The 16,743-nt window shown below is 42.3% G+C and overlaps 1 protein-coding gene across 2 annotated transcripts in view; it reads left to right on the top strand.

The window, feature by feature from the left end:
- Window positions 1-16,743, top strand: part of LOC139555242 (CUB and sushi domain-containing protein 3-like) — a 773,621-nt gene that overhangs the window by 342,701 nt on the left and 414,177 nt on the right. For both annotated transcript variants that reach the window (XM_071368883.1, XM_071368882.1), the window contains exon 6: window positions 2,354-2,466. In XM_071368883.1, coding sequence (XP_071224984.1) covers window positions 2,354-2,466 — 113 coding nt within the window. The remainder of the gene's footprint in view (window positions 1-2,353; window positions 2,467-16,743) is intronic.

Here is a 16,743-nt window from a genome sequence, read left to right as displayed (position 1 = left end):
TTTGAACACATACAGTGAAAGAGAAGGGACTGACTGACGGGGTGGTTGGTTGGTGGTAGAGAGGCATTAAGCCTCAGACTTGGTGTCATCTGCTCACTGTAGAGGGACAGTGATTGCCAGGCTAAGCTGGATAAATACAGTGACGTCTCCTCAGCTCTATTCTACTCTGTAGGCTATGTATAATCATGAAACTATTCTGACAATGACATGTATGGAAAGGCCTCTGAAAGCCACAGAGTGGACTAGTCTACCGGAGCCACTAGTACTGTAGTTTTGCTTTCACAGATTCTTTATTTTATTTCACCTTTATTTTACCCTTATTTAACTAGGCAAATCAGTTAAGAACAAATTCTTATTTACAATAATAGTGTAGCACTCAACTGTATAACATGGGAGGGATGGTGACAACCCTCTCCATCTGTTGGAATTATGTCCAGCGCAGAATAGTATAACTCATGTAATTAACATGTATATTATTGGATGAGACACACGACGCCACTGGTACCTCAACTCGCTGTGTGGCCAATGATGCTCTCCCACATAAACAAAATAACCCTGCGGAGTTGCCTCCTGCACTGGTAATGAAGGTGCTAGTTCAAGTAGAGGACATTTCCTCCACAAATACGTGTACATTTAAAATGGATTCCATCCATAACATTTATACTATGGTTATTCAAGTATGTGAAATGGTTTAACTCAGGCAGAGTGCCAAGCCTACTGTTATTGTTTTAAGACTTCTGTGTGGTTCTTTACATCGGTTCTACACATTCCTCACATTTTCCCAGCGGTACACGTGTTCTGTTATCACCCAAAGTGAGGATCTGTGCTAAGCACATCCTGTGGAAATGTTCCTAATTACTATTTCTACAAACCTTATGCTAAGAGCAACGGATACATGTAAAGTAATTACAGTCACTTTATTCAAATACTATATTTCCCAAGCAGTTAAGGGCGGAGTGAGTGAGGTTCAACCAGACAGTGTTCTGTTCTGCTGTCTCTGCCTCTGTCCCAGGGTGTGACCCAAATGGCACCCTATTCCCTACATAGTGCACTACTTTTGACCAGGACACATGGGGCTCTGGTCAAAAGTAGTGCACTATACGGGGAATATGTGACCATTTGGGACGCTACCACAGTGTGGGTAATGGAAGAGACTTTTTGCGTGATAACATGAATGATATGGCACAGCTCCAGCTTGGAGAAGCCACTAAGCTGTGATCCATGTGACCGTGTCCTTTTAATGACATATCCCACCAGTCATCAATAAAGGTTGGTGTGAGGCAGAGGGGAAAGAGGGGAGGGGGAGGAAGAGGAGGAAGGGAGAGGAAGAGGGAAGAGAGCCCAGTCCCTTCGGAGGCAGGCTACTCGTCTCATAGACGTTTCCTCTGGCCAGCTCCTTTGTGTGTTGTGGTGGCATGCGCCAAGCCGTGCGAGGACGAGGGCCAAGCCGTCTACTCTGTAAGCATATTAAGCCTATACCGGTGTGACGTTCTGAACAGGTGGATATACTGTAGCTAATCCTCTGTGACTAATACTTAAGCTCCTTATGTGCTTTGTTTATGACCTACACGCGGTAGCCTTCACTTTGTGACTAACATATAAGGGTCTTCATACACCGTGTTTATGCTTTGTATACACTCCGTATGTCTACACACCAGAGTGTAATGCTTCCAATACACCGACAGCGTCATTGGGAAAAATAGTACGCAGAATCATCTGGATATATATGCAACAAAAGTTCAACATTCACCTTCTGCTACCATTTCTGTCAAGACGTCTACGCATACAGTTAGACGCGTACGTTTGATGAATCCTAAGTATGCACCACACAGAACCCACTGTAACTGCCTCTGCAACGCAACGCTGCAAGGTAATCACAGCGTTTCATTGGAAATGAATGTCATTCTGGTGTACCTAAAATGTAATGACGCTGTCGGTGTGATTGAACCGTTAGGCTTTGACCAAGGGGGTGTGGCTAAAACAGTTAAGGATCCTCCTCTTTTGTAGTGTTCTGACCAGGGGAATGGACATCCTGTTCTACTATCAGCATTTCTCCATTCAACATTAGCCTATGAATATGTACAGTTGTATGTCCTATTGTCATTGATGTATAATAAGCAACCTGACTTTGAAATTCCTCAATTTTTACTTAGGTCTACAAGATGCCATTTTTTTAAAATTCATTTTATTTTTATTAACTATGTACGGTGTCCCAACGTTGTTTCAAAAACAAACAAAAAAAGGGTTATCTTTTTTGATTGGCTGAGACACTAAAAGACACCGGTGTTGTAGCATGCTGACTTTGAGTGTGGATGTAAAAAACCTAATGATTTTGTCCTCTTGTTTCACTCAGGTTATCTGGGATGAATGTCCCGTCTCCTATTGTCAGCAACAAGAACTGGCTGAGGCTACACTTTGTAACTGACAGTAACCATCGATACCGGGGCTTTAGCGCCCATTATCAAGGTAAGCCTCTGTTTCAATCAATGCAAAGACGCTTAGGAAGGAGTTTCATGACCACCTGAAAAAAGAAAAAGTTAAATAAGAGTGTAATCCTTTTAAAGCCCTGAGAGAATCAACACATAGTGCTCTGAAAAGGGGGATGAATCCTACATCTCTTCACTCTGTCCTCCTCCTTAATTAGTTTTTCTTCTTATTGTCATGATAGGGCTGTCTTAGATTTGCTGTTTTCTCTTCATGTCATTTTCTTTGTTTCAGACTGACGTAGTCATTCTATCATTCTGCCTTTCAACTGTCATGATTACAACTACAAGATACATCTTTATTTTCTCATGGAAACCGTAAATCCCGAGGACCTGATTTGGGTGGGCAATTAGAGCTTTCGGTTTTTACTTTTAATTAGAACCCTCTCTCTGTAGCAGTGCCAACTACTGTAGGCACAGCACAGCATTCAATTAAAAAAGTGTTTTTTTGCCTCTTCAACTTTGTCTTCCAAACTAACCAATAGATTAACAACAAATCACCTTTTCTCCTCTTTTTGAAATAGCTGTCTCTTTTTCCCCAATCTTATTCCAAAGCTGCTGATTAAACGAAACGAAGCTACTGTATAACAGATCATTCAGAACCATATACTCACATGTGCATTGCTCTGTGTTGTGTTTGTGGCGTTATTCTGACACAAATTTACCATAAACCAAATCTTAAAAAATGTCCCCCACACTGAATAAATGTTATCCTATTGAAGGACCTGGATAACATATAACATATGAAATATGTTTGCCTACTGTTACATCTTGGAAAATTTGTTTGGATTAAAAATAGCTCCCGGAACCACTTTATAAGCTACGACGAGGTGCTAAGTTTGCCTATTAGCTCATCAGATGCTTTAAAGCTAGATTCTGTGATTTAATAAACAAATAAAAACGTACATGTTTGTTTTATGACTCTAAACTCATGAGACATTTCTTTAAGTTATATCCTTCAAGGATCTGCTGGAATTTGACTTTTTCACTCGAAGCACCTGTTAAAACATACGGTGTGAGTGTTTACATAATATTCTTCAAGGATCCCAGACCACAGACTGTAGCTTTATTAGAATGTGAAGAAGCAGGGGTTAAACCTTCAGACCACCTGGTGAGCCACAAGGAGCCCAGCTTCAAACCACCTGTTGAGCCACAAGCAGCCCAGCTTTAAACCACCTGGTGAGCAACAAGTAGCCCAGCTTCAAACCACCTGGTGAGCAACAAGCAGCCCAGCTTTAAACCACCTGGTGAGCCACAAGCAGCCCAGCTTCAAACCACCTGGTGAGCCACAAGCAGCCCAGCTTTAAACCACCTGGTGAGCCACAAGCAGCCCAGCTTTAAACCATCTGGTGAGCCACAAGCAGCCCAGCTTTAAACCACCTGGTGAGCAACAAGCAGCCCAGCTTCAAACCACCTGGTGAGCCACAAGCAGCCCAGCTTCAAACCACCTGTTGAGCAACAAGCAGCCCAGCTTCAGACCACCTGGTGAGCAACAAGCAGCCCAGCTTTAAACCACCTGGTGAGCCACAAGCAGCCCAGCTTTAAACCACCTGGTGAGCCACAAGCAGCCCAGCTTTAAACCACCTGGTGAGCAACAAGCAGCCCAGCTTTAAACCATCTGGTGAGCAACAAGCAGCCCAGCTTTAAACCACCTGGTGAGCCACAAGCAGCCCAGCTTTAAACCACCTGGTGAGCCACAAGCAGCCCAGCTTTAAACCACCTGGTGAGCAACAAGCAGCCCAGCTTTAAACCACCTGGTGAGCCACAAGCAGCCCAGCTTCAAACCACCTGGTGAGCCACAAGCAGCCCAGCTTCAAACCACCTGGTGAGCCACAAGCAGCCCAGCTTTAAACCACCTGGTGAGCAACAAGCAGCCCAGCTTTAAACCACCTGGTGAGCCACAAGCAGCCCAGCTTTAAACCACCTGGTGAGCCACAAGCAGCCCAGCTTTAAACCATCTGGTGAGCCACAAGCAGCCCCTCTTTAAACCACCTGGTGAGCCACAAGCAGCCCAGCTTTAAACCATCTGGTGAGCCACAAGCAGCCCAGCTTTAAACCACCTGGTGAGCCACAAGCAGCCCCTCTTTAAACCATCTGGTGAGCCACAAGCAGCCCAGCTTTAAACCATCTGGTGAGCAACAAGCAGCCCAGCTTTAAACCATCTGGTGAGCAACAAGCAGCCCCTCTTTAAACCATCTGGTGAGCCACAAGCAGCCCAGCTTTAAACCATCTGGTGAGCCACAAGCAGCCCAGCTTTAAACCACCTGGTGAGCCACAAGCAGCCCCTCTTTAAACCACCTGGTGAGCAACAAGCAGCCCAGCTTTAAACCATCTGGTGAGCCACAAGCAGCCCAGCTTTAAACCACCTGGTGAGCCACAAGCAGCCCCTCTTTAAACCACCTGGTGAGCCACAAGCAGCCCCTCTTTAAACCACCTGGTGAGCAACAAGCAGCCCCTCTTTAAACCATCTGGTGAGCCACAAGCAGCCCAGCTTTAAACCACCTGGTGAGCCACAAGCAGCCCAGCTTTAAACCACCTGGTGAGCAACAAGCAGCCCAGCTTTAAACCATCTGGTGAGCCACAAGCAGCCCCTCTTTAAACCATCTGGTGAGCCACAAGCAGCCCAGCTTTAAACCATCTGGTGAGCCACAAGCAGCCCAGCTTTAAACCACCTGGTGAGCCACAAGCAGCCCCTCTTTAAACCATCTGGTGAGCCACAAGCAGCCCAGCTTTAAACCACCTGGTGAGCCACAAGCAGCCCCTCTTTAAACCACCTGGTGAGCCACAAGCAGCCCCTCTTTAAACCACCTGGTGAGCAACAAGCAGCCCCTCTTTAAACCATCTGGTGAGCCACAAGCAGCCCAGCTTTAAACCACCTGGTGAGCCACAAGCAGCCCAGCTTTAAACCACCTGGTGAGCAACAAGCAGCCCAGCTTTAAACCATCTGGTGAGCCACAAGCAGCCCCTCTTTAAACCATCTGGTGAGCCACAAGCAGCCCAGCTTTAAACCATCTGGTGAGCCAAACGCAGCCCAGCTTTAAACCACCTGGTGAGCCACAAGCAGCCCCTCTTTAAACCATCTGGTGAGCCACAAGCAGCCCAGCTTTAAACCATCTGGTGAGCCACAAGCAGCCCAGCTTTAAACCACCTGGTGAGCCACAAGCAGCCCCTCTTTAAACCATCTGGTGTGCCACAAGCAGCCCAGCTTTAAACCATCTGGTGAGCCACAAGCAGCCCCTCTTTAAACCATCTGGTGAGCCACAAGCAGCCCAGCTTTAAACCATCTGGTGAGCCACAAGCAGCCCAGCTTTAAACCACCTGGTGAGCCACAAGCAGCCCAGCTTTAAACCATCTGGTGAGCAACAAGCAGCCCAGCTTTAAACCATCTGGTGAGCAACAAGCAGCCCAGCTTCAGACCACCTGGTGAGCCACAAGCAGCCCCTCTTTAAACCATCTGGTGAGCCACAAGCAGCCCCTCTTTAAACCATCTGGTGAGCAACAAGCAGCCCAGCTTTAAACCATCTGGTGCGCAACAAGCAGCCCAGCTTCAGACCACCTGGTGAGCCACAAGCAGCCCCTCTTTAAACCATCTGGTGAGCCACAAGCAGCCCCTCTTTAAACCATCTGGTGAGCCACAAGCAGCCCCTCTTTAAACCATCTGGTGAGCAACAAGCAGCCCAGCTTTAAACCACCTGGTGAGCCACAAGCAGCCCCTCTTTAAACCATCTGGTGAGCCACAAGCAGCCCCTCTTTAAACCATCTGGTGAGCCACAAGCAGCCCCTCTTTAAACCACCTGGTGAGCAACAAGCAGCCCAGCTTTAAACCACCTGGTGAGCAACAAGCAGCCCCTCTTTAAACCATCTGGTGAGCAACAAGCAGCCAAGCTTTAAACCACCTGGTGAGCAACAAGCAGCCCAGCTTTAAACCACCTGGTGAGCAACAAGCAGCCCAGCTTTAAACCACCTGGTGAGCAACAAGCAGCCCCTCTTTAAACCATCTGGTGAGCAACAAGCAGCCAAGCTTTAAACCACCTGGTGAGCAACAAGCAGCCCAGCTTTAAACCACCTGGTGAGCAACAAGCAGCCCAGCTTTAAACCACCTGGTGAGCAACAAGCAGCCCAGCTTTAAACCACCTGGTGAGCAACAAGCAGCCCAGCTTCAAAGCAGCAGCTGCAAAGCACCTTAGGACACCAAAACCCCAAAATCCAATTTACCCAACGGATCTGTCTGAAAGAAATCCCATCAGAAAAAGCACGTTCTCATCTCTGATTGAACCAGTTATTGACATTAGCCAGCTGTTGCGCTCCCTCTCAATGCAGCTCATCTCTCATAGGAAGTCGGTGGCGGTCGAATTGAAGCTGTTATTGGCAATGCTGCTGGGCCTCTTTTCAAGGCCTCTGATAAGCAATGGAATGGAAGAGACCACGTCTCACCTTAATCAAAGTTTGAGGGGGGATTTGAACCCAGACAATGTTTGTATTTGTATGTGTGTCGCCTTGCTGCTGTTCAGCACTATTAGAAAGACATTCACGTATAGCATTACAGTGCCTTCAGAAAGTTTTCACACCCCTTCACTTTTTCCACATGTTGTTGTTGTGTTACAGTCTGAATTTAGAAAGTTTAACATTGACATTTTTGTCACTTGCCTACATACAATACCCAATAATGTCAAAGTGGAATTATGCTTTTCAATTTCAAGTTAATTTAGTCAACAAGTATTCAACCCCTTTGTTTTGGCAAGCCTAAACAAGTTTAGAAGCAAAAATGTGCTTAACAACTCACATAATAAATTGCATGGACTCACTTTGTGTGCAATAATAGTGTTAAACATGATTTTTGAATAACTACCTCATCTTTGTACCCCACACATACAGTTATCTGTATGGTCCCACAGTCGAGCAGTGAATTTCAAACACAGATTCAACCACAAAGACCAGGGAGGTTTTCCAATGCCTCGCAAAGAATGGCAGCTATTATTTAAAAAAAGCAGACATAGAATATTCCTTTGAGCATGGTGAAATTGTTAATTACACTTTGGATGGTGTATCAAAACACCCAGTCACTATAAAGATACAGGTGACCTTCCTAACTCAGTTGCCGGAGAGGAAGGAAACTGCTTAGGGAGGCCAATGGTGACTTTAAAACAGTTGAATGGCTGTGATAAGAAAATCCTGTGGATGGATCAACAGCATTGTAGTTACTCCACAATACTAACTTAAATTACAGAGTGAAAACAAAGAAGCCTGTACATAATAATACATATTCCAAGCATGCATACTGTTTGCAACAAGGAGACAAGGCACTAAAGTAAAACTGAAAATGTGGCAAAGAAATTAACTTAATGTCCTGAATGCGAAGCATTATGTTTGGGGCAAATTCAACACAACACATCACTGAGACCCACTCTTCATATTTTCAAGCATGGTGGTGGCTGCCACATGTTATGGGTATGCTTGTCATCAGCAAGGGTAAAAAGCATACAAATAAATGCATTAGAGCAAAGCACAGGCTAAATCTAAGAGGAAAACCTGGTTCAGTCTGCTTTCCAACAGACACTAGGAGACAAATGTACCTTTCAACAGGACAATAACCTAAAACACAAGGCCAAATATACACTGGAGTTGCTTACCAAGATGGCATTGAATGTTCCTGAGTGGCATAGTTACAGTTTTGACTTAAATCGGCTTGAACATCTTTGGCAAGACTTGAAAATGGATAGCAATGATCAACAACCAACTTGAATAAGGATAATGTGTAAATATTGTACAATCCAGACATGCAAAGCTCTAAGAGACAGACTCACATCTGTAATCGCTACCAAAGGTGATTCTGACATGTATTGACTCAGGGGAATGAGATATTTCTGTATTTCATTTTCATTTGCAAACATTTCTAAAAATATTTGTTCACTTTGTCATTATAGGGTATTGTGTGTAGATGGGTGAGATTAAAAGCAAACAATTTAATCAATTTTGAATTCAGGCTGTAACACAACAAAATGTGGAATAAGCCAAGGGGTGTGAATACTTTCTGAAGGTACTGTAGAGTAAATGTAGATGAGTTTAGCTGTGGATGTCTACTGTATGTAGTTCCTATGCATGTGTTATGCAGCCCATATATACAGAGGAACTGTATACAGGACCCGATATAATTCAATTTGACCAAAGAATCTGCACATCTGAGTTGGAAACCAAATGGTCCTTTTCAAGCAACTTCAGGATTTTTATAAATTAACCGTCAACAATGAATCCAATCAATGATCCCGCAGGGTTCTTTCTCCCCTGTCTTCCTTAGAATTAAAATGTTCCAAACGCCCCTCTTATAGCATACTGAATCACAGCGCACTCTGCCACTGGTCAGACCATTTCCCCACTCCTCTAAGCAGTGTAGTCAGAAATAGGACTTCATGTTAATTCATGACCAGAAGACTGGTGTCACAGACAATCTCTTCCCCTGGAGCTAATGCCATCTTTGATAAGGCAACCTCTGTTCCTCTATCAGTAGACTACAGGCCAGTGCAGAGTAATGTAAATTTGAATTTACCATTGGCCTCAGGGGAGTAATTAATTTGGCAAGTCTTCACTATGTTTCTGTCAGATTGGATCCTTCAACCGTTGGCCTATATCATAATGCCATTACTATTAGCGTGTTTGCTTCTACAGCATCAGGCCACTTAATAGGTCCCCAGTATTCCAGGCGTCCATTTTGTTTTATTTGAACCTGGTCCAGTGTCTCAATTTAGACAGCCAGAGGCTTGGAGAGCATTGCCTTTTTCATCATTGATTGATTGAATGCTGCCAATTTAGGTTTGAAATCATCTTCTCTTAACAATCAGAGCTGCATTCAACCTCAAAGTCATCAAATAATCAAATCAATAATAAAGTTGTTTCCAAACAAATTGTGTGAGAGTTATATCCAGGGAACACAGTACATAGGCTACCATTAGAGGCAAAATTCATGCTAAACTGCTCTGCCACAAAGCAGCAAAAACAAATCTATCAACATCCTTCAACCCCTATCATGTGCTTTTTTCAGTGATTTGGAGTGGCAGGCCATTCCCATGAATATATGGAAGTGTATGTTATGCATAAGCTGTTCAGGACAGACATGTTTATGTTACTCTAAGAGCTAGCTATAGTATTCATGGTAGTTATTTGTCCTGTCTGTGGTGACCGAGCACTGAGCAAGACCAGCGGGTTAGTTGCCACGATTTAATTATAAAACGAATTATACCATAAAATCTGTCATTTAGTATGCAATCACTTTTGCACCGCATCTGGTACGGTTCCAAATCAAGGAGCCAAAGGCATGCTAATTGGTATTGAAATGCTCTCTTAACAGGGTGACTTAGGAGAATTCCCACAAGTGCACAGATGTACAGTACCAAATAAAAGTTTGGACACACCTACTCATTCCAGGGTTTTTATTTTCTTACTTTTTACTATATACATTGTAGAATAATAGTGAAGACATCAGAATTATGAAATAACACAAATAGAATCATGTAGTAAACAAAAAAGTGTTAAACAAATGAAAATATATTTTATATTTGAGATTCATCAAAGTAGCCACCCTTTGCCTTGATGACAGCTTTACACTCGCTTGGCATTCTCTCAACCAGCTTCCTGAGGTAGTCACCTGGAATGCATTTAAATTAACATGTGTGCCTTGTTAAAAGTACATTTGTGGAATTGGTATCCTTTTAATGCGTTTGAGTCAATCAGTTGTGTTGTGACAAGGTAGGGGTGGTTTACAGAAGATAGCCCTATTTGGTAAAAGACCAAGTCCATATTATGGCAAAAACAGCTCAAATAAGCAAAGAGAAATGACAGTCCATTATTACTTTAAGAGATGAAGGTCAGTCAATGCGGAAAGTTTCAAGAACTTTGAAAGTTTCTTCAAGTGTAGTCCCAAAAACCATCAAGCGCTATGATGAAACTGGCTCTCATGAAGACCACCACAGCAAAGGAAGACCCACAGTTACCTCTGCTGCAGAGGATAAGTTCATTAGAGTTACCAGCCTCAGAAATCAGCAATGAAATGCAACCTCAGATTGCAGCCCACATAAATGCTTCACAGAGTTCAAGTAACAGACGCATCTCAACATCAACTGTTCAGAGGAGACTGCGTGAGTCAGGCCTTCATGGTTGAATTGCTGCAAAGAAACCACTACTAAAGGACACCAATAAGAAGAAGAGACTTGCTTGGGCCAAGAAACACAAGCATCTTATGAGTCCAACCGCAGTGTCTTTGTAAGATGCAGAGTAGGTGAACAGATGATCTCCGCGTCTGGTTCCCACCGTGAAGAATGGAGGAGGAGGTGTGATGGTGTGGGGGTGCTTTGCTGGTGACACTGTCAGTGATTGATTTCGATTTTCAAGGCACACTTAACCAGCATGGCTACCACAGCATTCTGCAGTGATACGCCGTCCCATCTGGTTTGCGCTTAGTAGGACTATCATTTGGTTTTCAACAGGACAATGACCCAAAACACACCTGCACTCTGTGTAAAGGCTATTTGACCAAGAAGGAGAGTGATGGAGTGCTGCCTTCACAATCACCTGACCTCAACCCAATTGAGATGGTTATGGATGAGTTGGACCACAGAGTGAAAGGCTCAGCATATGTGGGAACTCCTTCAAGACTGTTGGAAAAGCATTCCACGTGACTACCTCATGATTCTGGTTGAGAGAACGCCAAGAGAGTGCAAAGCTGTCATCAAGGTCAAGGATGGCTACTTTGAAGAATCTAAAATTCAAAAGGCAATCGCACATCTGAGCTATCTTTTTTTTTTATAAAAAGTTGAATAAAAATGAGAAAAAAGAGAAAACCCGCACACTGCTTTTGACAGTATCACTGCTCTTTAATAAGCTTTACGTATCGGCCTCACAGACTTCGTCGGAAATTTTGCAAGTCAACCCTTATGTAGACATAGCCCCACCCACATCCGTTCCACGCATCAAATGGGGTTGGAGTCAAGCGAAAACAAATAATTGCTACCAAATATAACAATGTGCATTTCATAAATATTAGAATAAAGTATGTACATAAAACGTCTTAACTAGAGGTTGACCGATTATGATTTTTCAACCCCGATACCGATACCGATTATTGGTATACCAAAAAAAGCCGATACCGATTAATCGGACGATTTTTATACATATATTTGTAATAATGACAATTACAACAATACTGAATGAACCCTTTTATTTTAACTTAATATAATACATTAATAAAATCAATTTAGTCTCAATTAAATAATGAAACATGTTCAATTTGGTTTAAATAATGCAAAAACACAGTGTTGGAGAAGAAAGTAAAAGTGCAATATGTGCCATGTAAAAAAGCTAAAGTTTAAGTTCCTTGCTCAGAACATATGAAAGCTGGTGGTTCCTTTTAACATGAGTCTTCAATATTCCCAGTTAAGAAGTTTTAGGTTGTCGTTATTATAGGAATTATAGGACTATTTCTCTCTATACCATTTGTATTTCATATACTTTTGACTATTGGATGTTCTTATATGCACTATAGTATTGCCAGCCTAATCTCGGGAGTTGATAGGCTTGAACCGTTCCGTATTTTATCTAACGGGTGCCATCCCTAAGTCGAAATATTGCTGTTACATTGCACAACCTTCAATGTTATGTCATAATGATGTAAAATTCTGGCAAATTAATTATGGCCTTTGTCAGTAAGAAATGGTCTTCACACAGTTTGCAACGAGCCAGGTGGCCCAAACTGCTGCAAATACCCTGACTCTGCTTGCACAGAACGCAAGAGAAGTGACCCAATTTCCCTAGTTAAAATAAATTCATGTTAGCAGGCAATATTAACTAAATATGCAGGTTTAAAATATATACTTGTGTATTAATTTTAAGGAAGGTATTGATGTTTATGGTTAGGTACACATTGGTGCAACGACAATGCTTTTTTCGCCCGTTTGGAGAAGTAGGCTGTGATTCGATGATGAATGAACATGCACCGCATTGATTAGATGCAACGCAGGACAAGCTAGATAAACTAGTAATATCATCAACCATGTGTAGTTAACTAGTGATTATGTTAAGATTGATTGTTTTTTTTATAAGATAGTTTAATACTAGCTAGCAACTTACCTTGGCTCCTTGCTGCACTCGCGTAACAAGTGGTCAGCCTGCCACGCAGTCTCCTCGTGGAGTGCAATGTAATCGGCCATAATTGGCGTCCAAAAATGTCGATTACCGATTGTTATGAAAACTTGAAATCGGTCCTAATTAAATCGGCCATTCTGATTAATCGGTCGACCTCTAGTCTTAACCACATCTGTGGTACCGCAACGAAGACATCGAGCAAGTTTTCATAAATAATTGGGTACAGCGCAAGAAAAAAGTCAAAGTAATCTGAAATGGGGGCATAATTCATGTTCACATTTACAACATAACATACATAGTCATTTCATCATTAAGACCTTTAGGAAATAATGTCTGTAGGGTAAAAATCCCAAAACATTCTCTTTTGCCCACAGTATTATTTATATCCTGTCTGATATCTGATATCTTAACTTTCTCTATGCCTCAAAATCTAAAGGTAGAAATTTCATGTTTTAGGTCATTAAAATGTACTGCGACAGGATAATCCCTGTCGTTTCTCCTGATTGAACTTTTATGTTCACACATGCTTTGTTTGAGAGAACGAGAGGTTTTACCTACATAACACAGCACACACAGACATTTAATCATGTAGATAAGATGGGTGGTGGAGCATGTAATCATGTTATTTATTTGGAACGTTTTCCTGCATGTGGGTGTCAGAAATATTCACACTTCATCATATTGTTGCACTGTGCGCATCCTCTGCATTCATAGCTACCATTCGGAAGAGGGCGTAAAAGAGACTGGCTGATTATGTACACACTTCATTCTAATATATATGAAGTGCACATTGTTATGTTTGGTAGCACTTGTTTGTTTCCCTCGACTCCAACCCCATTTGATGCGTGGAACGGATGTGGGTGGGGCTATGTCTACATAAAGGTGCTCATTTAAAAGATTCACAAAAGCTCTGGCGAAGGCAGTGAGGCGGATACGTAAAGCTTATTAAAGAGCAGTGAGGCGGATACGTAAAGCTTATTAAAGAGCAGTGAGGCGGATACGTAAAGCTTATTAAAGAGCAGTGAGGCGGATACGTAAAGATTATTAAAGAGCAGTGAGGCGGATACGTAAAGCTTATTAAAGAGCAGTGAGGCGGATACGTAAAGATTATTAAAGAGCAGTGAGGCGGATACGTAAAGCTTATTAAAGAGCAGTGAGGCGGATACGTAAAGCTTATTAAAGAGCAGTGAGGCGGATACGTAAAGCTTATTAAAGAGCAGTGAGGCGGATACGTAAAGCTTATTAAAGAGCAGTGAGGCGGATACGTAAAGCTTATTAAAGAGCAGTGAGGCGGATACGTAAAGCTTATTAAAGAGCAGTGAGGCGGATACGTAAAGCTTATTAAAGAGCAGTGAGGCGGATACGTAAAGCTTATTAAAGAGCAGTGAGGCGGATACGTAAAGCTTATTAAAGAGCAGTGAGGCGGATACGTAAAGCTTATTAAAGAGCAGTGAGGCGGATACGTAAAGCTTATTAAAGAGCAGTGAGGCGGATACGTAAAGCTTATTAAAGAGCAGTGAGGCGGATACGTAAGCTTATTAAAGAGCAGTGAGGCGGATACGTAAAGCTTATTAAAGAGCAGTGAGGCGGATATGTAAAGCTTATTAAAGAGCAGTGAGGCGGATACGTAAAGTTTATTAAAGAGCAATGAGGCGGATACGTAAAGCTTATTAAAGAGCAGTGAGGCGGATACGTAAAGCTTATTAAAGAGCAGTGAGGCGGATACGTAAAGCTTATTAAAGAGCATTGAGGCGGATACGTAAAGCTTATTAAAGAGCAGTGAGGCGGATACGTAAAGCTTATTAAAGAGCAGTGAGGCGGATACGTAAAGCTTATTAAAGAGCAGTGATACTATCAATAGCAGTGTGCCGGTTTCTTATTTTTTCTATACTTTGAAGAATCTAAAATATATTTTGATTTGATTAACACTTTTTTGGTTACTACATGATTCCATATGTGCTATTTCATAGTTTTGATGTCTTCACTATAATTCTACAAAGTATGAAATAGTAAAAATAAAGAAAAACCATTGAATGAGTAGGTGTGTCCAAACTTTTCTCTGGTACTGTATATACAGTTAAAGTCGGAAGTTTACATACACCTTAGCCAAATAAATTTTATCTCAGTTTTTCACAATTCCTGACGTTTAATCCTAGTAAAAATTGTCTGTCTTAGGTCAGTTAGAATCACCACTTTACTTAAAAAAAATTGAAATGTCAGAATAATAGTAGAGAGAATTATTTATTTCAGCTTTAATATCTTTCATCACATTCCCAGTGGGTCAGAAGTTTACATACACTCAATTTGTATTTAGTAGCATTGCCTTTAAATTGTTTAACAAACGTTTCGGGTAGCCTTCCACAAGCTTCCCACAATAAGTTGGGTGAATTGTGGCCCATTCCTCCTGACAGAGCTGGTGTAACTGAGTCAGGTTTGTAGGCCTCCTTGCTCACACACGCTTTTTCAGTTCTGTCCAAAAATGTTCTACGGGATTGAGGTCAGAGCTTTGTGATGGCCACTCCAATACGTTGACTTTGTTGTCCTTAAGCCATTTTGCCACAACTTTGGAAGTATGCTTGGGGTCATTGTCCATTTGGAAGACCCATTTGCGACCAAGCTGTAAATTCCTGACTGATGTCTTGAGATGTTTCTTCAATATATCCACATAATTTTCATTCCTCATAATGGCATCTATTTTGTGAGGTGCACCAGTCCCTCCTGCAGCAAAGCACCCCCACAACATGATGCTGCCACCCCCGTGCTTCACGGTTGGGATAGTGTTCTCGGCTTGCAAGCATCCCCCTTTTTCCTCCAAACATAACAATGGTCATTATGGCCAAACAGTTCTGTTTTTGTTTTATCAGACCAGAGGACATTTCTCCAAAGTACGGTCTTTGTCCCCATGTGCTGTTGCAAACCGCAGTCTGGCTTTTTTATGGCGGTTTTGGAGCAGTGACTTCTTCCTTGCTGAGCGGCCTTTCAGGTTATGTCGATATAGGACTCGTTTTGCTGTGGATGTAGATACTTTCGTACCTGTTTCCTCCAGCATCTTCACAATGTCCTTTGCTGTTGTTCTGGGACTGATTTGCACTTTTCTCATCAAAGTACGTTCATCTCTAGGAGACATAACACGTCTCCTTCCTGAGAGGTATGACGGCTGCGTGGTACCATGGTGTTTATACTTGCGTACTATTGTTTGTACAGATGAACGTGGTACCTTCAGGCATTTGGAAATTGCTCTCAAGGATGAACCAGACTTGTGGAGGTCTACAATTTTTTTTCTGAGGCCGTCGCTGATTTCTTTTAATTTTCCCATGATGTCAAGCAAAGAGGCACTGAGTTTGAAGGTAGGCCTTGAAATACATCCACAGGTACACCTCCAATTGACTCAAATGTTTTCAATTAGCCTAACAGAAGCTTCTAAAGCCATGACATCATTTTCTGGAATTTTCCAAGCTGTTTAAAGGCAGTCAATTTAGTGTATGTGAATTTCTGACCCACTGGAATTGTGATACAGTGAATCAAAGTGAAATAATCTGTCTGTAAACAATTGTTGGAAAAATGACTTGTGTCATGCACAAAGTAGATGTCCTAACCGACTTGCCAAAACTATAGTTTGTTAACAAGACATTTGTGGAGTGTTTGAAAAATGAGTTTTAATGACTCCAACCTAAGTGTATGTAAAACTCTTCCGACTTCAACTGTGTGTGTGTGTGTGTGTGTGTGTGTGTGTGTGTGTGTGTGTGTGTGTGTGTGTGTGTGTGTGTGTGTGTGTGTGTGTGTGTGTGTGTGTGTGTGTGTGTGTGTGTGTGTGTGTGTGTGTGTGTGTGTGTGTGTGTGTGTGTGTGTGTGTGTGTGTGTGTGTGTATATATATATATTTACAATTATTCCAATTACTTCAAAATCATAGCAAACATCAAATGTTTTAGAAATGAGAGCCTAGATGAGCATTGCTATATTTTCCTAGCAGTTGACTCCGTGCTATAGAATCCCAGCAGTTGGCAGCACCTCTTTCTAAATTGTCATTCTTTTGCATGGCTCTCTTCATCTGTACTCATAACCCTCATAAAATGTGTCTTTGAGGAACAAGGTCACCCTAAGGTATGCCCTGGAATGGACATTGGCTGA

This window comes from Salvelinus alpinus, chromosome 26, assembly GCF_045679555.1.
Source record: "Salvelinus alpinus chromosome 26, SLU_Salpinus.1, whole genome shotgun sequence".
In the NCBI taxonomy this organism is placed as follows: Eukaryota; Metazoa; Chordata; class Actinopteri; order Salmoniformes; family Salmonidae; genus Salvelinus; species Salvelinus alpinus.
This window is presented reverse-complemented; position numbering and strand designations above follow the sequence as displayed.